Below are 24,761 nucleotides of genomic sequence, written 5' to 3' on the forward strand. Positions count from 1 at the left end.
TCAATGCTCTATTGAAGGGGGTAGCCAAAGCTATACACACTGTTCCAAATGTGAACATGCCAATGTGATATATGGAGTTAAAATAACCTATTTAACCGGACTTAAAATCATGGGGGAATTTTTCATATGCCTACTGCCCCATTAATGCTGAAAAATAGTGTGGTCAGCAGATTAATTTGTTTGAAAAATAATCTCCTGTCCACTGGCTGCCTGAGGCCACCCTACTCAATTTTGAAATGGGCCTCAAAATGGGCGTCCAATGCTCCAGTCTGAAACAGACAGGAGTTTTATTTCAATATTTAAATTGGGGTCCTACACCTGTTGCAGGACCCTGATTCAATTTTCTTGTATTGACGTGGGAAGTGTGTGCCACCCATGCTCTGGCCAGTGGTATTGAACGTAGAACGTTCTAATCAGTGGTCCTTAAATGGACACAATGGGGGGAATTTTAACCCCCAATAACTGGTGGATTGGGAGCAGGTGGGGGTTAAAAATTTTGATTTTTAGAAGGGGAGTGCAACTTGCCTCCAGTGCGTCCACTTCTGGGTTTAACAGAAGCGCTGACCACACTTGATCAGCTCCGCTGGGCAGGCCACATCGTTCACATGCCAAACTCGAGGCTCCCAAAGCAAGCACTCTACTCGGAACTCCTTCACGGCAAATGAGCCAAAGGTGGGCAGAGGAAACGTTACAAGGACACCCTCAAAGCCTCCCTGATAAAGTGCAACATCCTCACCGACATCTGGGAGTCCCTGGACAAAGACCGCCCTAAGTGGATGAAGTGCTGAGCACCTCAAGTCTCATCGCCGAGAGCATGCAGAAATCAAGCGCAGGCAGCGGAAAGAGCGTGTGGCAAACCTGTCCCACCCACCCTTCCCCCCCCTTCTCCGCCCCCCCCCCTCTATCAGTCCCACCTGTGACAGGGACTGTGGTTCTCGTATTGGACTGTTCAGCCACCTAAAGACTCATTTGAAAAGCGGAAGCAAGTCTTCCTCGATTCCGAGGGACTGCCTATGATTTAAATACAGCTGAGATCGTGTCATGCGGGTGCACATCACATCTGCTCCGCAGCTTGGAGACACAGAACCTGAAAGTCAAAATTAATTGGTGCAGTTAATTTGAGATCACAGATTCCGACCCGCTCAGTTAACTTCCGTGTTTCCCCCACGTAATTCTATCCCCCGCTTCAGATTAATATCGGGGCCAATCAAGCTGGAGGCCCACCACAACCAAAAGGTGACACTGATTTTTGTGATGCTCGTTTTGCCCCACAAAAGTCTTCCCACTTGCTACCGGCAAGTGCTCACCCTCTCCTAGATTGCCATCGTCCCCTTCAACGTTTATCTTCTTGTTATGTCTGTAATGTACTTATGAATGACTCCACGGGGCAATGTGTTGTACTCAAAATGTAGTGATCTTGGTCCTTTATTTGTAACTCCAGAGTGAGGCACAAGCATGGTGGGCAGCCTTTTATACTGGGCCCTGCACACCTATGCAGGTGACCCTCAGGCCTCCCACCGCAGTGCCCTCTGGTGGACAGCCTCTGCCACAGGGGCAGGAAACCCCGGTCTCCACCAGTTGCACCCTCTCGTGGTGCCAGCATAGTATATACATAGTCTAAACCTTAGTGAAAGTACACAGGTAACAAGTCTCCATCTTATGCAAATATACAGTGACTACACAGAGATTATAACTATAGTCTGCATATATAACACTTCTGACTTGACTCCCCCTTTCCCCACTTGATCAGTGAGCTGTCGGTCAGCACTTGTTGAGCACTGGCAGCTCACTTCATTCCACTCAAATGAGGCCCAACCATCAGGCAGATAATGTGATCGCTCTTCCCTCTGCTTACCTGATACATGCCCAATATGGAAATTGGTCCCATGCCTCTGAGATCACCTGATGCCTCATAGCTTTGTTGATGCAGTCTCACAATGAAAAGAAAAGAATTAGAAGAAAATTGAGGCAGGGGTCTACAACTGGCGTAGGACCTCGAATTAAATATTGAAATAAGGCTTCCGCCTATTTTGAATAGGAGCACTGGCTGTCCATTCTGAGACCGGTTCGAACATTGGCCTCATTCATTGAATATTAATTATTCAAAGTCTTTTCTCTTTCTAAGTTTTTTAATGGGCACCATTATGTGGCTTTCCATGACCAATGGGCACCACATGATACTTATTCTTATTTGTCCTGAGGTCACTGTATTACTTAAGTGTGTGATTCATTGTTTAAAGAAATCAGTGTAGGTGAGCTAGGCCTTCCCGAAGGTTTGGAGGTGTCTCCCCTTAATTGTGTACATATGTGACCAGGTTTACCTGACCCCACATGGCCACTGACCTACTTGCAATAGAACACTTTCATGCTATTAATTTTTATTTTTAAAATGAGTTGGATGGATCAGACAGACTCTCCTTAATTTCAGGGAGAGCCATGTTTGAATTCTCCTGAGGCTAGGCTTAATTAGCCCCACAATTTCAGTTGTCTGCTTCAAAATTAGGGCTCATCCATTGTTGCCTTCTGTGACCAGAGGTCACCACAGGGTACTTGTGGTTTGATCTCCCCCATTCTTATTGTTTTGGTTCATTTTGTTATTTTAGTTTTAATTTGAAAATGAGTTTGTGTGGGCCCCCTCTTCAAATTCTAGTCATGGCTTTCCTCTAAGAAGACGCACTTGATTGTCTCCGTTAGGGCTGGAATTGTCTCACCCTATATTTAGACTGGGCTTCTACAAACCAGGGCCCATACATGATGCCTTCATGTAACTGGTGGGAACTGCATAGAATTTTAGTTTTGATTTCTCCTGAATTTAATGTTACTTTTTATTCTGTTCAAGCCCTCCCTGAACTGTTGAAACCTGAAATGTTGCAATTGGTGTTGTCCTTTAAGGGAACGTACTCGATTATGTTCCAGTGCCGTTAAGCCTAGCTGTACTCCTGGCCATGAAACTGAAAATGAAATGTAATGATGCATTCCTTTCTCAAAACATTTAAATAAGCCTGGCTGCTCCCTGAGCATTGTTTAAATTCATCTTGACACTGCATTAAAGTTATATTCCATGCTCAGGACTCACTAAGCTGCATTTCACCATCAGGTTGAGATCTGACTCTAAAGTTACCCTGACACTTTGCTATATAGCCATCATCATCATAGGCAGTCCTTTGGAATCAAGGAAGACTTGCTTCCACTCTAAAAATGAGTTCTTAGGTGACTGAACAATCCAATATGAGAACCACAGTCTCTGTCACAGGTGGGACAGATAGTCGTTGAGGGTAAGGGTGGGTGGGACTGGTTTGCCACATGCTCTTTCCGCTGCCTGCGCTTGATATCTGCATGCGCTCAGCGATGCGACTCGAGGTGTTCAGCGCCCTCCCGGATGCATTTCCTTCACTTAGGACGGTTTTTGGCCAGGGACTCCCAGGCGTCGATGGAGATGTTGCACTTTTATCAGGGAGGCTTTGAGGATGTCCTTGAAACATTTCCTCTGCCCACCTTTGGCTTATTGAATGGTGGTGCAGGCTCGAAGGGCCGAATGGCCTACTCCTGCACCTATTTTTCTATGTTTCTGTGTTTGCCATGAAGGAGTTCCGAGTAGAGCGCTTGCTTTGGGAGTCTCGTGTCAGGCATGTGGACAATGTGGCCCACCCAGCGGAGCTAATCGAGTGTGGTCAGTGCTTCAATGTATAGCAATGCAGAAGTGGCAGTATAATTGCACCACAAGTTCCTTCCAGTCTTGCTTAGATCAGTGCAAGAAAGAAAGCAAAACCCTGAGTGCAAAATAACAATAGAAGCCTGTAATACTGTGGTTTTCGCTCTTTTTAGTAACACACAGTTATGATTCCTGTTTAATATTACTTGCAACACAAAGTTGTTCCAGTAAAGTTCAGTTTGTTCCAAAAGTGACCAAATGCCTCATTCTCTACCACTGGGGATAATTGTAACTTTTGGCAATAATGTAAAATGGACGATATCATATTAGCTCCCCATTATAAACCTCTCCTGATTTTCCTCACAAGGATTTTACATTAATTATAATATGGTTAATGGCTAGTTAATGAATAACTATTTAAGATGCTAGTTAATAAATTGAAAACTAATATTTTTCTCTATTTATTCTTTTATTAAAGTGTGTGAGTAGACATAGTATCACCAGGCCATGTGAAGCAGACTTAATCAGGCAGCCATTTGCGAAGAGAGAATGCGCTATTCTGTACAGTGAAATATTTGCTCCTTGCCATAATGTGGTAAGTGCATCATTTTTGTTTTCTTTTACACTTTTTACTCTAGATATTTTTGGCTTGGCTTCCGTGCTACCTTTGCATGTGAGTTCTAATTCCTTACATACTTTTTCCCCTGATATTTGAGTACAATTCATACTTTGGGATAACAAGCAGAAAATTATTTTTTTAGGTTCCTTCAACTACTGCTTCTCTACAAGCTCCTCCTTGTCTTCAAAAGCAGTAGAATAACACTGCACTGCAACCTATGTTGTGCATCTTATCATAATTACTACTTAAATAGGACAAAGTAACATATCTATGATTCTATGATATATTGCATTAAAATAATTTAAGTTATTTGACTTGGAAAAATAATTTAGTCATCCAACATCCTCTAGATGGCAGTGTTGTGTCATGTAATTACTGTATTCTGTGTTTAAAGGACTTGAAGACAGAGCCACACTTTGGGCTTCTGTACTGTGTCAAGGAATTGGCTGATACTAAGCATAATAAAAATATATTTTATATAGTGTTCACTCTGACTCCAATATTGGCACAGGATGTCAATTTCCAATAATTATGTTAGTTGTTTGTGAAAATAATGATGGTTTCTGGTTTTCTCCAGGTTGATGTTACCTGGTTTTACAAGAATTGCCTTACAGACACATGTAACTGTAACCGCGGTGGGGACTGTGAATGTTTCTGTACCAGTGTTGCAGCTTATGCACACAAATGCTGCCAGAAAGGAGTGTCAATCAGTTGGAGATCACCCAGTGTTTGCCGTGAGTATTATCAGATATATAGTATTTTTTTTTAAATACTTTATTTTAGATATGGCACATGCATAATATTTCACAGAGAAAATATGCTTCAAAATGTTGCAGTATAACAGAAGAAACAGTCATTAAATATATAGCATTTCATAAGTAGAAGTCAGTACTGAATTTAAAACCTATTAAATGGTTGCCTAATTGCCATCATTTTTACCAGCAGTCACCTATTTATTGGGTTATTACCAGCATTAGTATAATGCTGATTAGTTTATTAAAATATGACCGTTATCTCAATAAATAGGGTAAGGATGATTGGAATGGCAACTATTATACTTGTTACCTTTTGGAGGTAATATACTTATCTGTGGATTTTTTTTATTCCTGGGGTTAGGGGAGTGAGTGAAGATTTCTCTTGATATGGGAGGAATAGGAGCTGCATTAATCAGAAGGACAGAAAGTCAGCCTGCATGTCCTGTAGGGAAAGCATTAGTGATTTAACCAAATATGTCCTGCAGAATAATATATGGCATTCAATTCAAGTTAGTCTACAGCAATTCTTCAGATACACCCATTTCTACCTCCAACACTTCCAATTAATTGAATTCATAAATTCATTTATGTGATTTATTTTTTAAGTCATACATCGTAAAATCCGAGAACGCATGATTAGAAATTGTTGCATAGCCCTTGGTTTAATCAAAGTGGACCAAACATCTGTGTGCTTGACTTGTGATATAAAGAAAATCACGGTAAATAGATTGGGATAATATTAATCTTTAATAGAATTCATATGTTAATAGGACAAGTTGATCTTTAACTTAAACTCAAAAACAAAGGAGACAGGCTGATTTGAAGGGAAATATTCATTTAACTGCAGCATCTATGTTGTGAATTATTTGTTTACTTACTATTCATTCTTGACATCTTTCAGCTTTTGACTGTGAATATTACAATCGAGGTATGTACTGCTTATATACTTCTATTTAAATACAATTGGGAACTTTTTTTTCAAATTTCAGTGAAAAGTATAAATGATTTGCTGTTACATGCGTGTACATGTGTGTACATGCGTGTACATTGTGTGTGTGTGTGTTGTTAGAATCTTGTATGCAACACCCACGTCCAGTAAATGTCACACTTGGTTCCTGTGACATTCTTCCCTCAACACTACTCACGGTCTGCTTTTTCCTCTGTGTAACATCTTGGGGGATGTGTTACCATGCTAAAGGCGCTATATAAATGCAAGTTGTTGTTACTCTTTGTTCCTTATTTCCTTCGCTTCATCGTTGGTGACATTCTTTGGGCACAAAGCTCTGGAATTTCCTTTGTGTAGTCTACATTGTCACTTCCCTGTTTTCAGTAGCCTCCTTAAAACCCATCTCCGCCTGTCCCTCAGCTCTTCATCCCCTCTCCATTCTTGCATTCACTCCTCCTCGGTGCATCCTCCCTGGTGCATGCTGCTTTTCCTCCTCAATGTAAAACACTTTAGAGATGTCTTCCTCTAGATGAGGAACACTGGAGAAATGCAAGGGAATTGTTATCATCTCTGCTGCTGTCTGACTGAAATGAGCTAATTCAGCACAGACTGGGAATCCTGGGCTTTCCTGGGTTGTATGGCCCAGTTACTCATTTGAGCTAAACTAGCTGAGCCACTTTGGGAGCCCATCAGTTATATTTTAAACTGATGGCAGGAAAATCAGACAGGATCTGATTGTCCCCTTTGCACTGCATCCAGGCAATGCTTTATGGCCAGGCATCACCAATGAAAATTTATCTCACTGTGTCCATTTTGATCAATAAGTATCCTTTTTACCTATATTAAATGTCAATTCTCAATAATATGGTAATAAACTTAACATGGCACTTGTCTCTTAAGTGTTTAAACTCTGCTTTTACCTCCTAGCGCAACTATCAGTGACGTGCTAATGTGCTTGGTATGGATTCTTCTTTCTATGCTCACTGCTCACTGTCCCCTGCTAATGGCCCGACCCATTTTCCTGGATCAGGGGTCATTATGATCCCTGCCAGCAAGCAAGAGCCATCCTGCAAACATGCAAAATTCTGCTGGTGCCTTTTAGTCAACAGGTGAGAGATTGGAGCGAAATGGAGGTGGGGCAGGCCACTAAATAGGCCCTCTCCCTCTCTACAGAGACTCTGGGGCCTTCCCCCACTATCCTATGGACGATCGCCAGGCTCCTCCTGGCACTCCTGGCAACTGGCGGCAAAAAGGGGCAAATAGGAAGGAAATAGGCTGGCAACCCAGCCCCCCTTCCTACATACCGTTATCAGGGAAGGGGCGGCCAGTAATAGTTCCAGCAGGGGAGACAAATTAAGGTCGGGCAGGGAGGGGGTGGTAGGCCTCAATGCACAGTTTTTTTCCCCCACTTTTTCTGGCACTGTGCTCCTTGGTTTGGGATGGGATAGCAGAGGAACATTCATCCTCTCATGTTATGAACCCATTATTTTCTTGCATGTAGTTGTCTCCAACAATGTAGTGATGAAAAATTACAAATGACTGTATAATGTTTCAGACCTTGGAGAGGGACCATATATGTTCATCAACTATTTGTGCAATGACACGGTTATTGCAAACAGCAAGATCACTGGGGATATCATACCTTTACAAATAAACAATGCTGGACAGAATATTTTAATGAATTTCATGATTACGCCTGGACTATACAAGGCAAAACAATCAAGTGAGTATTTTTCTAATTTAATTTGAAAAAAGTACAATGGGTGATCATGATCATAGTATTTTGCATTTTTGCTGTAAAAACATATGCATGTTTAAAAAGGCTATATAATATGTGGCATATGTATCCATAGAAACATTCGACTAGGTACAGTGGGATTTGCCATTTCCAGTCTCTGTAAAGAAATGTATCGAAAGCAAATTAGAATCCTGCATTTCATATCCATAGTATGCACCAAGGTCCATAGTTCACCCACATTCTTCCTCCATTGAGGAGCTAGACAGTGCTGCCTCTCCACCCTCTTTTGTCCTGTTAGCAATAGCTTTAAGGCTTGAGGGAAAGTCACTCGTACAGGATATCCTGCTCACTTACAAGAGTCCCACTCTTTTGCAAGGGAGGGAGAGAGAAAGCGGGTAATTATAGACCAGTTAGCCTGACATCAGTGGTGGGGAAAATGTTGGAATCAATTATTAAGGATGAAATAGCAGCGCATTTGGAAAGCAGTGACAGGATCGGTCCAAGTCAGCATGGATTTATGAAGGGGAAATCATGCTTGACAAATCTTCTAGAATTTTGTTGAGGATGTAACTAGTAGAATGGACAAGGGAGAACCAGTGGATGTGGTTACTTGGACTTTCAAAAGGCTTTTGACAAGGTCTCACACAAGAGATTGGTGTGCAAAATCAAAGCACATGGTATTGGGGGTAATATACTGACGTGGATAGAGAACTGGTTGGCAGACAGGAAGCAGTGAGTCGGGATAAATGGCAGGCATTGACTAGTGGAATGCCGCAGGGCTCAGTGCCGGGACCCCAGCTCTTTACAATATACATCAATGATTTGGGATGAAGGAATTGAGTGTAATATCTCCAAGTTTGCAGATGACATTAAACTGGGTGGAGATGTTAGCTGTGAGGGGGACGCTAAGAGGCTGCAGGGTGACTTGGACAGGTTAGGTGAGTGGGCAAATGCATGGCAGATGCAGTATAATGTGGATAAATGTGAGGTTATCCACTTTGGGGGCAAAAACGCAAAGACAGAATATTATCTGAATGGTGGCAGATTAGGAAAAGGGGAGGTGCAACGAGACCTGGGTGTCATGGTTCATCAGTCATTGAAAGTTGGCATACAGGTACAGCAGGCGGTGAAGAAGGCAAATGGTATGTTGGCCTTCATAGCGAGGGGATTTGAGTATAGGAGCAGGGAGGTCTTACTACAGTTGTACAGGGCCTTGGTGAGGCCTCACCTGGAATATTGTGTTCAGTTTTGGTCTCCTAATCTGAGGAAGGACGTACTTGCTATTGAGGGAGTGCAGCGAAGGTTCACCAGACTGATTTCCAGGATGGCTGGACTGACATATGAGGAGAGACTGGATCAACTGGGCCTTTATACATTGGAGTTTAGAAGGATGAGAAGGGATCTCATAGAAACATACAAGATTCTGACGGGACTGGACAGGTTAGATTTGGGTAGATTGTTCCCGATGTTGGGCAAGTCCAGAACCAGAGGGAACAGTCTTCGGATAAGGGGTAGGACATTTAGGACTGAGATGAGGAGAAACTTCTTCACTCAGAGAGTTGTTAACCTGTGGAATTCCCTACCACAGAGAGTTGTTGATGCCAGTTCATTGGATATATTCAAGAGGGAGTTAGATGTAGCCCTTACGGCTAAGGGGATCAAGGGGTATGGAGAGAAAGCAGGAAAGGGGTACTAAGGGAATAATCAGCCATGATCTTATTGAATGGTGGTGCAGGCCTGAAGGGCCGAATGGCCTACTCCTGCACCTATTTTCTATATTTCTATGTTTCTATGGTCAGAGATGAACTTTAAATATTTAGGTAACCTAAACGTTTAGGTCAGAGCAAATATAAATATATATCACTCCTGGATTGAGATGAACATACTACTCCGCCTCCTCAACCTGTTCCAAATAGTGTCACCTTGGACCAGTGCTATCAGTCTCACCTTAGAACAATCTGGACTGACACTTAGGGAGTGCTGCATTGGCAGAAATACCATCTTTCCGATGAGATGTTAAACCATGACCCGATTTGAATGTTCAACAGAGTGTAAAATAAATATCCCATGGGAGTTCTCCTGGTGTCCTGGTCAACATTTATCCTTCAACTAACACTACCAAAAACACATGAAGTAGTCATGAATCATTTTCTGTTTGTGGGACCTGGTTGTGTGTACGTTTGCTTACAAAACAAGCAATACACTTCAAAAGTAATAAATGAGCCGCGAGATGCTTTATGACATCCTCAGTTTGTGCAGGGCATTATATAAATGTAAGTTCCTTTTCTCACCTGCAGTATTCTGACCAGCAGCTTTGAGACCTTGACAGGTGTATCTCAACCACAAATACATCTCAGTCCCATGCATCTCCCCAGACTTAATGGAGGACATAGCCTCCCACACCTCAATTATTACTATAAGCAACCCAAATTATTGGGGGTGGAGAGGGTACAAATTCTTTGGAGGAACTGTGATATGGAAGATGATTTCTCCATTAAATCCATGGCGGGCATGAAAACTGATATCTTCCACCTTGCCTCCCTTCTCAACCTATCTTTCATAGGATGCTGCAAGAGACCAGAAGGGATCCTTCAAGCACCCATTGTTGCACTAATATGATCAATCTCTTCACTGAAGGTGCCACAAGATCTATTACCCTTCTCCCCAATCTGATGCAATGGACAGCTCACAGCTGTTTTACCTTATTACAGCATTGATAGACTAAGATAACTTCTTCATATGGGGGAGATCTTGTTCTTCCAGCAACAAGCGGACAATATTCACTTCGCCCAAGTGGACTTATTCCAATTTATCCAAATTAAGCACTTCATTCGGACCCAGGAATGCTCCACAAACTCCAGTGAAAGTCAACTCTACACCTCCTTAACCCCATTCAGCCCAACTGGTCTATGCTAGTGTTTAAACTCCGCACGAGGTTACTCCCACTCTAATGACCTCTTACCACCCTGCTCCCTTATCCCTCTAGTCCCTTCTCCCCAAAGAACTGAATCCTAAGAAATTGTGAAATCGAAGGATGAAACACTCAATGAAGCCAGTCAAACCTTCACTCAATATCGAAATGCCCACAGAAAGTGAAAAGTTGATCGAACAGTAATTGCTAACTGTTAACTGATCAGTGAATGCAAGTGACGCTTTTTGACTTTGTGCGCTGCTTAGGCTCATACCATGGATCCATTTAGGCTGTGTATAATGTTTAAATCTAAATGACCTCCAGGCCCACAAAGTTCAACAAGGACAAACAACCAAGTAAGAAGTACAAGCACACATATAACTAAGTTACCTGGGCTTTCTGGGCTGGATTGTTGAGGCTTGTGGGTTGGATTAACTCAAAGACTAAATATGATCCATGGGTTGCAGTTTTTATACCCCTATTTGAGAGCCGACTGAACTAGTATAAATTGAATGAATGTTGTAAATAACGAACACAAATCAACTTTCAGCATGTGAGGAAGCTCTGTCAGTTATATTAGTATTGACCTGAACTCTCAGTTCCATTGGGCAGGATTTTTATTTCTCATGGAACCATCTCTTTTGCTTTGCTGAGTACTACAAGACCTTTGTACACTAAGGATTTCCTGGAGATAGGAGCTTGCTACTCAGTGAGGACTGAAAATGTTGTCCATCTGGCCTTGTTGAATCTGAAAACAAACATCGAAATATGCAATCATATGAAGAATCAGCAGAATAGAAGTCATTTTCAGAGGAGTTAGGCTGAACAAACTGCACTAAATGCTCATATTCCAATAATACTTTCTTGACATGACTAACCATAATTATTAAATGGTCCCGTTATACTGCAGTTTTGGTGTTGCATCAATGAAAGAAAGATAGGACTAGAACTTCAGTCGGAGGGCTCCTGAGGTGCTAATATCGCCCGGGCGCTAAATTTAATGGCGGAAGATTTTTAGCACGGGGCCCAGCAAAATTCAGCGCCAGCGCCCTGAGAATGGAGCGGAGCGTGAAGGGAAGCATTCCACTCTTCTCTTAGGGCGCTAGTCCAGGTGCGCAACTGAAGATCCTGCGCTAAAGAGCCGGCTTCGTAGCGCCCTAAGAGAGGCCACCCTACAAAAAAAACCATCAGACCAAAATTCACAAGAAACATTCCCTGTACATTACTCACCCCAAATAAAGTTAAATCGCAAAAAAAAAATTCCAGAAATAAATCACACTTACCTGATGCAGTCATGCCTTCCCTTCACGCCGCAGGACAGCTCTGCACGCCAGGCTTCCTCTGGCGAGGTCACCACGGGTCAATAAAGGTGGCGAGCAAATCAAAGTTTGCTTCCGTGTTGCTACCGGGGTCGTTGCACACCGGCATAATGCTCCCGGGCGATATTCCTCAATGGCGCCGGTTACTGTATACTGAAGTTGCCGAGTGGCGCTACTGTCAACACTCACTGGCGCTAACCCTTTAGCGCCCCTGTAGCGCCCCTCGCAGGGGTGGGGGGGGTGCTATCCAATAAATTTTTTTCCCCAAAGGCTTGCATTTATATAGCACCTTTCATGACCACAGGACACCCCAGAGCGCTTTACAGCCAATGAAGTACTTTTTGAAGTGCAGTCACTGTTGTAATGTAGGAAATGCAGCAGTTAATTTGCACACAGCAAGCTCCCACAAACAGCAATGTGATAATGACTAGATGATCTGTTTTAGTGATGTTGATTGAGGGATAAAATGTTGGCCAGGACATTGGGGATAACTCACCTACTCTTCTTCAAAATAATGCCATTGAATCTTTTACATCCACCTGAGAGCAAACGGGACCTCATTTTAATGTTGTATCCAACAGATGGCATCTCCAACAGTGAAGCACTCCCTCGGCACTGCACTAGAGTGTTAACCTAGATATTTGTACTCGAGTCTCTGGAGCGGGACTCTGAACCCACAACCTTCTGACTCAGAGAGGAGGGTGCTACCCACTGAGCCACGGATGACAATGGAAGAAGTGTAACTCGGGAGTTGACTATGCATTCAATTTTGCAATGTACTGCGAGATCACGGGGCTGAAATTCAGGGTCTCACAAAGACCCGTTACTGCCTGTTTGCAGCAGCCATGCGGCGAATCCCGTGGCCGCCGCTTTGTAGTCAACTGGCCGTCCTGACCCAAATTCAGGTCGGGGATTTTTTGGCCTGGACTCAGTTCCGCCCCGATGCTGATGACCGGCGCAAGCAGTCATCAAAACGCACACCACCGCTCTCCCTCACCGAAAAAAATACACCGACCGAAATTTAGGTAAAAAAAATCGATGTCCCGCCACGCGGTGCCCCTGGCAGCCTTTTCTGTCAGTGCACCGTGTCTCCTCTCTCTCGGCCCTGGCGGTGCAGCGGAAATTAAAGGGGAGGGCCGAAAGCTGCTGCCGCCATATAATTTTTTTTTGTCGGCCGACTTCCATGTTGGCCAGACTATTGTGCCCCCGGGTTCAGCCGGCCCACCAACAGGCATCCCCTTTTGGGTGCTAGGCCGCTGGACCGGCCGAAACCCTCCCTGGTGGCCCTGTTGGGCCAAAGTTTAAAAATGCCCAATTCTCTCCCCTTTAACGGAGGGGAGAGAGTGCGGTGACGCACACGCGCAGTGACATCACCACCGCTCCACTGCTGGTTGACAGTGGCGGGTTTCCGATTCCGCCCCAAATTCAGCCCCCCAGCTTCACTTGTCGCCACACTTCAGCTCCCTTCATGACCGGTTTCTGGTCCAACGAAAAAAAAACTTCAATCACCTGAAAATTGATCAGATGGCCACCTCCACTCTCCCGGCGGTAAAAACAAGGAGGAAATCATAGGCGTGCCAGCTTTCCTGCGCACCTGAATTTCGGCCCCCATACCAGCTTCAGCACAAAGTGAACTTTAAAAACGTTTGAAATTGAATTCTTTAGGATTGGCAAAGAGGTGACTGTCCCTCAGCTCTTGATATACATTGAAGATTTAACCCGCAGTTGAATATCATAAAATGGAGTTCTGCACATTAATGAAAGCACTTGTACATGGGCCTCTGCTTGTCTCACCAGAGAGCGATATGGAGTCAGCAGTATACTTCACAGCCAGCTGTGCATCACCCTAAGTTAGTGCCTGCAGTACAAGAGCTCAGGGAAGTGTTCTCCATACATAGGATTCCTCTTTCCCATTTGGTATAGGATTCTTAAGCTGCCGATCTCCTTCTCAAAGCTTTGTCCAGTGCTTGAAAAGAAGAAAAGTGGACAACGGAGGCGAATTTAGAGATCAAAGAAAGTTGGTAAGGTTTTGTTCCCCAAACTTTCTGTGATCCTGAAAATTGGAACTTTTGAAGTTGGAGGAATTCTCTCATTTGTCAGTGTAACTTGAAAAGATTTGTTTCCAATCTGAAAGAAAATAGTTTCTCTGCAATCAGTTCAAATGGGGGGCTTTACATCATAACAGCCCTTTTACCTGCAAACACCCTCTCCTCCAAGAACTGCCAACTAAACTTCACTCATCGTAGATATAATGGTAACTTTTTTGTTTCAACCCCAGTTGATCTCCTTATCTCTTGACTTGTCTTGGTAACAGTAGCTTATGCTGTGGTGTGACACCATATATGACAACAATACTTTGGTAGCTCATTCAAGTGACTATACTTCATGAATGGACCTTAAGTGTGATGTATGTAGCACTCAAATGACTGACTCCACACGGTCTGGTGTTGTAGTAACTGCTGTGATCTTGGTCCTTTATTGTGCAACTCCAGAGTGCCCCTCAGGTGTGGTGGGCAGCCTTTTATACTCTGTCTCGCAGGTACTTTCGGGTCTCCCACCACAGTGCCCCTTGTGGTGCACCATTATAACTATACATTTAATGTACATGGGCAATACATAACATCTCACTCCCCCCCCACCCCCAGTTCCAAAAGCAAATTGCCAGTAACCTCGGCCTTGTTCGTCCTAGTTGATTTGTGAGTGTGAGTCCATGATCATCCACTTACCTCTTCCTCCCCCATGTAGAGATTATGTTTGCGATCCAGTGCAAGCATGTGGTATTTGCAGTCTTTAAATGGGTGATACAAGTACACAAACATAATCTTCCGTGGAAAGCAGGTACACATAGATAGTACATTTGAATGATACATATAGATGCGTTGAAGAGTTATATCAAAAGGTTGTGGGTACACTGAACAGTTATTAAATCTCAGCTCCACTGGGTGAGGTATGGTGGCGGCATACTGCCTCTTTTTGCCCGAGGTAATGGGCTGCGCTGAGACAGGGTATGGCAACTGGTGCGTTGCCTCTGTTCTCAGAAAATAGTTGCCTTTGCGGCTTGTCTGCAGCTGCTGAACAATTGCATAAATCACATAAAATCAGAAATCGCATTGATCCATTAGTCATGTTAGTCACAGATCCATTAACCCTTTTAACTGTGCTTTGTGATATTAACTCTTTTCACCAATCATATCAATCATTTTAATGACAGTAATCATTTTAGCATCAAAATATTAACTCTTGTCATAAATCACGTCAGCATACAAATCACAGTAATCATTTTGACTCACTCACTCTTGCCCTTACAAAAGTCTCTTTGTGGGGACCGGCAACGGTGTAAGGCCCCTTTAAGACTCCTGGGTACATTTCCCTTTTAAGACGCTATTTTGTTTTTCCCACGAGGTTTCTACTGGGCGCCGCCATTTTAGGTGCTCTGCTGGTGCCTGCCTGCCTCTCTCTGCAGAACTCTGCTGCCATGAGGCTCGCCGCCATCTTGAACTCGCAGTGCTGCTGCCTGCTCTCCCGCTCTCTCTCTCTCTCTCTCTCTCTCTCTCGAGCCGCAACGCACTGGCCCCCGCACCGCCGCATCCTCCGGAGCACCCCACGCAGCTGACCTTTTTGCCTGGGAGCTGCCACACACACACACACACACACACACACACACAGACACACACGTCCTCCGGAGCCGACCTCCTCACTGGAGCACCGTCCCTCACAACGTCGCCAAGCGAGTCCCGCTCCCGAAACTGCCGATTCACCGCTCCTCCCGCTGCAAGCCCCGCTAACGGCCGCCTCTGCCTGTGGGCCGACGGTGCCTGCTGGAGCAGCCCGTCGAAGCCAGTCTCTCTTCTCCAGCTCGGTCAGCGCTGCCATCCGATCCGAAGGTGGAGGCCTGCTCTGCCTGTGAACACGGGGGACAGCGGTCTGTGGGGGAATGATGTCTTCCCAGCTCCCACGGACCTTCTCCATCCATCTCCTGCCGAGTAGCGTCGGCCCATCGCCGGCAATGATCCACAAAGGTAAGCCGTGCGACTCGCCACCGTGAGATACCTGCACATCCGCTCTGCCAAGAACAGGTATCAGTTCCTTGGTGTAGGTGCACAGCTTCGCCGTGACTGGGACCAGCTTGGGTCGTGCAGCTGGGTTGATCCACAGTTTATTAAAAGTTTCCTGACTCATCGGCGACTGACCCGACCCCGTGTCCACTTCCATACTCACTGCGACTCCGTTAATCTTGACTTCCATAATCACTGGGGCCGAATTGTCGGTACAAGTATACAGTCCAAACGCATCATCTTCTTCCACCTGGGGCTGGGAGGCCCGTCGAGCCAAACCGCAATGCTCCTCGCTGGATAGCAGATCATCTCCATCTCCTCAGCCACACGGTGAGTCGTGTTTCTTTTGCACATACGCTGAAGGTGGCCTTTCTTGTGGCAGGCATTGCACGTGTACTCCGCAAACCTGCACCGGTGAGTCCCATGGTTTCCTCCACAGCGCCAGCATGGTGCTACTGGATTAGCCCCCTCGGCGGACTCTGAGTTCCAGGACCCTGAGGTTCATGCTCTCTGCCCTGGGCAGAGCCAAGTTCTGCAGTTTTGTCCGTGATGGGCGCTATCCTATGAATAATACCTGCCGGGTTCGAGACCGTGTGGATCATCTGCTTGGTGCTGCAAGTCGAGGTCATAAATGCCCGGCTGATGGTGATGGCTTGCTGCAGGCTGTCTGTAGGTTCAGTAGATAGCAGCTTGTGAAGGAGACCCTCATGGCCAATCCCCATAACAAAGACGTCTCGCAACGCCTCGTTAAGATGTGTGCCATAATCGCACGGCGCCGCAAGTCTCCTGATGTCAGCAGCATATTTTGTGACATCCTGGCCCTCAGGTCTGCAGTGATGGTAGAATTTGTGCCGGGCCGTGAGGATGCTCTCCTTCGGTTTCAGTTGGTTACAACTGAGTTCAATCAGCTGCTCATATGACTTGTCCTTGGCGCTCGTGGGTGCCAGCAAATCTCTGACTAGACGGTAAACCTCATCGCCACAACTGGACAGCAATATCGCCTTACGCTTCTCTATCAGTGCGTTCGTGTTCCCTGTCAGGTCATTTGCTATAAAATAGTACTTGAGCCTTTCCGTAAGGGCATCCCAGTCATTACCTTCTGTGAAATCCTTTAGCGTGCCCAAAGTAGCCATAGTTGCGTGAAGAGCTCGTCCGTGTCCTCGTTGCCAATTTGTAATGTATGTAGCACTCAAATCACTGACTCCACACAGTCTGGTGTTGTAGTAACTGCTGTGACCTTGGTCCTTTATTGTGTAACTCCAGAGTGCCTCTCAGGTGTGGTGGGCAGCCTTTTATACTCTGTCTCGCAGGTACTTTCGGGTCTCCCACCACAGTGCCCCCTTGTGGCGCACCATTGTAACTATGCATTTAATGTACATGGACAATACATAATATTAAGTGTTGGCAGATTTTATAATTGAGGGTATCACAGTCGAGTTTGATCCTGTCCTCACAGGACATACACTTGCCAGATAGAATCACTGGATAGTGACTACTAGCAGCTTATTTTCTCCCTCATTACATGAAGAAAGCTGAGGTAAATTGTAGTACACACGAGCTCAATGCAGTTGAAGGGTGGAAAATCCTTTGCAGGCAACGCGCACCCAACTGGAAGAACCAAGGCCGACCCACACTTGGGCTTCGGTCCTCATTTCAATTTTATCAATGAGCTGTTAATGCTTGTCGTGCTTCCACAGGCAGCTGACTCATTGGAGATGCCGAATATTGGGCCACTTACCTCGCTGGCAGTGGCCCAAAGCGGAGGGTTGGAGCGGGCAATGGGGAAGAAGGGTTTGGCAGCCGATGAAGAATTCTAAGCTGTGCAGTGCTGGCAAATTTTACAGAAGGGTTCTTCAGCAGGCAATGTGCCCCCGAAAAGCAAGTTAATTAGGGGCCTGTTTAAGCGGCCATCTGGAATGTCTGCAAAGCTGCCTACACCAATGTGGTGACGCGTGTTATGCAGACACTAATTGGGCATGGGATGTTGCACCGTGAAATTGGTCCTTTAAGCCCGGTCTTCTGCCTGGGAAACGGGCACAACTAAGTCTAATTTCTACCCGAAATAGTGAAACTAGTGTCCTCTTGGCCTGTGCAGACATGATGCACTATGTGGTCCAACCTAGTTTAGTTACATCATGGCTATCATCTCATAATCAACACAAGGGAGAAGGTTCATAAGTTTAAATAGATTCCTTTTTCATTTTTGTGGAAGAGAGACTACTTATGTTCATGGTAACATGGGAAATGACAGATTTGGGAACCTACTGATGAGAGAAATTGCTTTAATTTTTACATTTCAGATTGAACCTCCATAATCCAGAACTCCCTTATCCGGAACCACCCCTCGTCCAGAACCATTCCCGGCCACCGGGTGCTGCATGCGCAGAACTCTGACATGAACAAATTGAAGTCTTTCCTCTCTGCCGACTCCCGCAATCGCTGGCCTGACCCTGCGATCCACTGCTCCCCCCCCAACCCCCCCATGATCTCTCTGCCGCACTCCCAGCCCCAATATCCCCTTGCTCAGTACCTGTACCATCCAATTTAACGTGACCACCCCTCGTTCGGAAAAAACCTTTATCCAGAACAGGCCAGGTCCCGAGGGTTCCAGATAAAGGAGGTTCAAACTGTACTAGTTTTAAATTCCTTTACCATTGTGTCCCATCTTAAAAATCTCTCATCATGCTGGTAAGTGGAATAGAATCAATAAGGTTTCAGCAGTAATGTGGCCTTGCATTTACACTATCAATGCATAGAACTTTTCAGTTATAAAATGTATAGAGCAATTATAAATGATATAACTTAGCTAATCTTTGTTCAAACAGTAATGCAAATGAAGGAATTAAATTAAAAAGAAACTCAAGGCAAACAGTAATTTCATTAAAATGTTTTAAAATGCTAAAATAATACTGTCATAGCCCATTTATTGGATATGCACTTGTTTGGCATATGCAACAATTAAACCAGAGAAGATAGTCATCATTTCTGGTCTGAGTCATAAATGTCATTTCTGTAACATAATCCTGCATAATACTAAAAGCAGAAACAAGAAGGAAATGATTTCAGCTGAGACCAGTGTGATATATGACTGTCATAATATAGTTTAGTGAGATGCTTATAGAGATCCCCAGGACCAGCAATGAAAGTTAATTTGGCAGCTGTTTGTAATTTATCTATGTCGGGTGGTGCACATAGAATGAGAATAGAAAAGCTTTATTGTGTCTGAGAGAGTTTATGTAATGTTTTATTGCATTCAATTATTCAAATAAGATGAAACAGTTTTGATCAACAAGGGCAGTTTTAATATTCATCTGAACCAAACACATCTTTGTGGTGAATCTACTGCACATGTTACATCTTGTGTGTTGATCAGTGCGTGTCCTACTCTGGAATAAGCCACAACATAACTTTTGGGGGAAGATTTCCCTTGTGCCCTTGGTGTAGCAAGATCTATTTTAGATATCCTATGTCAGCACCAAGGATTCCCAGTTCAGGTATAGCGCACCCAGACACAGAGTACAGCTCCCTCTACCCTGATAATGTACTTTAGCCTCAATCTCAGAATGCCTCCTATCGCAAGTGTGTCTTTTTGTTGTTCCACTTTCCACATTAGCTGGCCTTATGGACACATAAGTCTAGATCTCTGAAAGCTTTTAGAGAGCCTTAAAATACATTTCAACCCATGAGCAGCCAATGCCAAGACTGAGGATGCAGGGGAATAAGAAGTGACAGACAAAAGTGAAGGTAAGGGAAACCCAAGTTGCAGGCATGAATCCACAGAGAAGTGATGGAGCAGATCCTTATCCAACCCCTTGTTTGTTGATAGCTCAAGTGAAGATGCTGATTGTATGCGCTATTCTATAGTACTGTCCCTACTCAACATTGCAGCATGCATGGAAGATGGAGATGGAACCAATTTCAAGTCAAGAACTGACCATTACTGTCATTGGATATGCTTGTTCTATGTTACCTGGTAGCTGCAGGTGGCCTTGTACAAAATAATAGGGCTCTCCATTGACTTGAACAGTTCCTTATTGTCAATACTGGTAGGTGTGCCAGGTCCTGATGATTGGTGGCATCTTGGCCCACGCATCCAATCAGGATATACCAACTGTTGATCACTTGGCATGCAATGTCACTGTTAGCATAACATACTGGGCTAGAACTTCCACGTTTGTGCTTATCACCCAGAAATGGTCGTTATTTCCAGCGTGGGCGGTAAAAAAGGGTTTTCAGATAGCTGGCTTCTCGCCCATTCTCAAAACACCTAGTTTACATTTTTGAAAATGGGTGTTACCACAAGCAATATCAAATGGGTGGTAACGTTACATTTTTTTGACCTTATGCCATAAAGTGTGGCCATCCTTAGCAACGGCATGACAATGCTCGATTCCTGCGATTCTGGAGGTCAAGGGTCACCATGACATGCGCAGAAGAGAGAGAGAGAGAGAGAGAGAGAGAGGGAGCTCAGAGGGATTGAAGGCGTGTCTGGGTGTGGTGTGACTGCTTTGGGAGGCAAGAGAGAGACTTTAGAGCTTCACAGCAAGTCGGCAAACAAAAAGTAGCTGTTACCAGCCACATATTTGACTAAATTTGCCCTATAATGGAGGGAGAGGAGGAGGCATCACAGCACGCTGTGGAGACTGACTCTGGAGAGAGCAGTGAGGTGGGAGAGGAGCACATTGGAGGCCGCAAAAGAGCCAGGAGGTTCTCGGAAGAGGCAAATGTCTCCCTCCTGCAGGAGTTCGAGTCTCGCTGGGGTGATTTGACATAGGGAGGGCGTGGGAAGCCCACTCCAAAGGCCTACCAGAGGATATGGATCGAGATAGCAGAGGTGGTCTCGTCGGCGACCAACGAGGTGCGTGAGGGCAACCAATGCCGCAAACGATGGAACGACCTTGTGGGATCTGCAAGAGTAAGTATTACATTGATTTACATGTACTTATGTATTTAGATTATTTGATTTGTAACAGTCATGTGAGACTATCAGCAGATGTGAGGTCTTGCACTTTTACCGGGAATGTTTTACTCAAAGCCTGCGGTCACGGTGTACGTCTTTAAGTAAAGAATGATAATAATCCTAATACTCATGATTACATCTGTCGGTTATGTGTTGTATCAGTCTCTGTGATAGTACCTAGCAATGATATCATGCAATGATCTCATGCCATGTCGTCCTGTCACCTTTTACAGAAGAAGCTATCGATGATGAGGTCCAAGCAGAGGTGAAAGGATGGGGGGCCACCAGTCCCCAGTGACATCACAGAGATGGAGGAGCAAGTGCTAGCACTCGTGGGGAAGCACCCCCAGACAGCTAGCGTCTGCAGACCCTGAAGTGATGCCACATGAGTAAAGCTTACACCGTTGCGTGATGTAAAGTCAATAGATGCCACACCCACTCATATCCGAACAATCATATATGATAGATGATTTCTAAAAGTGTCATAGAAATAATGCTGGCCTAATGAAAATCATTGCAATGCACAATGTGTTGATGGTCATGAAATGTGATGTCTGCGATGATTTTGAAAGCGGTGGTGCTTTTGTCGTGCATATGCTGTGCGTAGCGCTGGACTCACCTTGTCACCCTAGCACCCCCTTCTCCTCTAATAACCTCATTTGTGTCTTGCAGCTCAGCCAGCAGCGCGGCCCCAGGCAGGGCCACAGAGGCCAGAAGGTGGGGGCGTGGGGCAGGAGTCGGCGGACGATCCTACTTCATCTGGTGCTGAGGAGCCCCGATTGTCGCCCGTCAATCCGCTGGGTCTGTTCTCGACGGATGAGAGCACGGACTTTGAAGAACCTGCATCGCCACGCTCCATAACCCATTCCACCCCAAAGCCATCTAGCGGTCCTCCGGTCATTCCTGCCTCCACTCAGGCGGTTCCGGCCCCAAGCACCTCTCCACAGGGCACCCCATTTGTCCCCAGGATGGCGCCGAAGCCTCATGGACGCGGCAGGTCTGTTCCACGAGCGCCACATGACAGCGGAGAGATGGTACAGTTGTCCAGGAGGACTGTAGACATTGGTGACCAGCTCATTGAAGCAATAGGGGGCATTTCCCGACACCTGGCCACCATGACGAAGTCCCTGGATACGATAGCCAAGAACAGTGCTGCCACAGACCTCCCAGTGGTCCCCGAGCGTGGCACTCCACCCCTAGGTTCCGCACCACCGCTGCGAACGACAGATGAGAGCAAGGACCAAGATCCTGCTTCTGGATCAGAGAATGTTACCCCCTCGGCACCCCCACTCCCGTGCAACCAATGCATCTGCCTTCATCCCTCCTAATGAGGCACCGTCTGAGAAACTCCTCGGCCAGGCGCCCTGGAGCAAGGTGGGGAAGGGGTAGAGGTCGGGAGAAGAAGGAGAGAGGGAAGGAAAGTGAGGTGCATGTGCGCAGGTGATGGCTGTGTTATATCTCCATCTGGATGTATGCAATTTGTTGCAATGTATGGGGGCTGGAGACCACTCTCCTGCTTTGCCTTTGTATTCTAATTTGCTGGACATGTTGAATATGTGATTTATGTCAATGGTGGAAAAAGTGGGATGTGGGCGGGGTTTGGGTGTTATTGGCTGTGATACTTATAATTTCAGACCAATGTTGGTATTAAACTTTTGTTATTGAACATAACCTTGTTGCACATTGTCTCAGATAGCTGGACCGTTACACACTGGTGATTCCTTACCAAGAAAGGGTTAAATACAACTTAACATCAATCAACATAAACTTTAACTGACACCAAGGTGATGGGCACCTTTGATGTCTGAGCTGCACACACACAGCAGTGTGTCACCATTGTCACTCACATCAACGCTCTTTCAGGCAAATCTTTCCGATATCAGCTCCTCATGTAATAGTGGGATTTAACAAATGCCAGCCACACCGCTGGCGTTCGTTCCAGTTAGTTCCACTTTTTGTGGGCAGTTTTTTGAGCGAGCGATATTGTGGGCGATATGTGTGCGAAGTGGTGACATTGAAGATGGGTGATCTCCATGGCCACTAGTTTGGATAAATATGCTGTTTATGACAAAAAACATCGGGCGGGCGTTAATATTGAATCTCGGTGTTAATTCCGTGCAGAAAGTAACGCTAGACGATATTATGAGCGTTGAAATCGCCCATTCTGCTGATTCCGCCTCAAAAAAGTGGGCAGGCGGTGATAATTTTTCTCGGCGTTAAGCCCATTGGAAAAATAACGCTCAGCGTTAAGGCTCCTAAACAAACCCATCAGTTTCCATTTGTGCCAGAATGGGCGATATATGGGTGTTATACGTCATTTCAGCGGTAAAATGGGTGTTAAGTGGGCATTAAGCATGCAAAAAAAGTGAAGGTTCCAGCCCATGGTGACTATGGTGCTTTTGAGGAAGCCTTCGACATTATGGTTACTTAAACATTCATACCTTGGCAGTGCCATTGGCTTTACTGTTCCAGTTTCCTTTGGGAAGAGGAGCCTCCGTATGCACTGTCTGCTAAAATGAGGTACTTTCACCTCCTGCCATGACACAGACAGGTAAGTGTTGGCACTGACAGGTGAGTGTGGGTACTGACAGGTGGGCAGAGCATCTCTCATTGCAGCCTGGTCTGTCTGGCCAACCTCCTTTGATCGTCTTCATCTTCCAAACACCTCAGATGTGGAAACTTCTATTGGCAAATCATTGATGCCAGGAATGGCACTAGGGGAATAAATAAATAATTTACAACAATTAGCACAAAGTTTCATGAGTATCTTAAGTGCTAATTGTTTCTAGCAGAAAATAAAATTAAAAAATTGAAGGAAAACTGTTAAGAAATGCCTTAACTTTACTATGTCGTGTCCATGATCTTTGATATCCTTACCATTAGCAACCCTAGTTTTTTGAGCGATAAGGGAGTAAAGGATTATGGGGAACGGGCAGGGAAGTGGAGCTGAGTCCATGATCAGATCAGCCATGATCTTTTTGGATGGTGGAGTAGGCTCGAGGGGCCAAATGGCCTACTCCTATTTCTTATGTTCTTATGTTCGTATGCCATTATCATATGGTATGATTTATGTCAGACATCTTGTACATTGGAAGGACAGAAAATGGCATACAGGACTGAAGCATTGCTAAATTAATATTTAAATTAAGTGCCTGCCTGTTTGATAGGGGCACTTGCCCATGGTTGTTCCTGCCCACCAGGCACTGTGTCAGGGCTGAAAGTGGATGCAGTTCCAACAGGACAGATTTTCTGCAACTTGCCGCCTGCTGTAACAGCAAGCAGCCAGCAATGGAAAATCCAGGCCATCAGCGAGGACGCCAGATTTTGCAGATTGGTGCAATGGATCATGCCCACTTGGGAAATGAGCCAAACACATTTCTCACTGGGATCTTTGCAGGTGACAGGTGATAGAGAAAGGAATAGAAAGATACAAGGGCAGGTTGGGTAGAGATAATTAGACTGGGAGGAGGCTTGTGTGGAGTATTAACACTGCATCGACTAGTTAGGTTGAAAGGCCTGTTTCTGTACTGTAGATTCTAACTAATTCTATTTAAATGATATGCATGTGTAGACTTTATTATATGCAATGTTTTATCACATTGTACTTCCTTAGGGTCCCAGTCAAAACTAGATACGTTTAGTTAATTTGTTTGTTATATTAATTTTGAGTACATATTCTATTATAATACTGAATATTTAATCGTACTTTAGGCATAAAAGATATTTACATTTGTATTCATACATAATGACATTTTTACGTGATTATATTGAACATTTCTTTCATAATTTTACGGTCTAAATAAGCC

General features: G+C 44.9%; 1 protein-coding gene across 1 annotated transcript in view; it reads left to right on the plus strand.

Moving 5' to 3' along the window:
- otogl (otogelin-like) overlaps window positions 1-24,761 on the plus strand; it is a 238,726-nt gene that overhangs the window by 98,307 nt on the left and 115,658 nt on the right. The window contains exons 26-29 of the mRNA XM_070901511.1: window positions 4,131-4,247; window positions 4,849-5,005; window positions 5,928-5,954; window positions 7,528-7,695. Of these exons, the coding sequence (XP_070757612.1) occupies window positions 4,131-4,247; window positions 4,849-5,005; window positions 5,928-5,954; window positions 7,528-7,695 (469 nt within the window). The remainder of the gene's footprint in view (window positions 1-4,130; window positions 4,248-4,848; window positions 5,006-5,927; window positions 5,955-7,527; window positions 7,696-24,761) is intronic.

Source organism: Pristiophorus japonicus, chromosome 15, assembly GCF_044704955.1.
Source record: "Pristiophorus japonicus isolate sPriJap1 chromosome 15, sPriJap1.hap1, whole genome shotgun sequence".
NCBI lineage: Eukaryota > Metazoa > Chordata > Chondrichthyes > Pristiophoridae > Pristiophorus > Pristiophorus japonicus.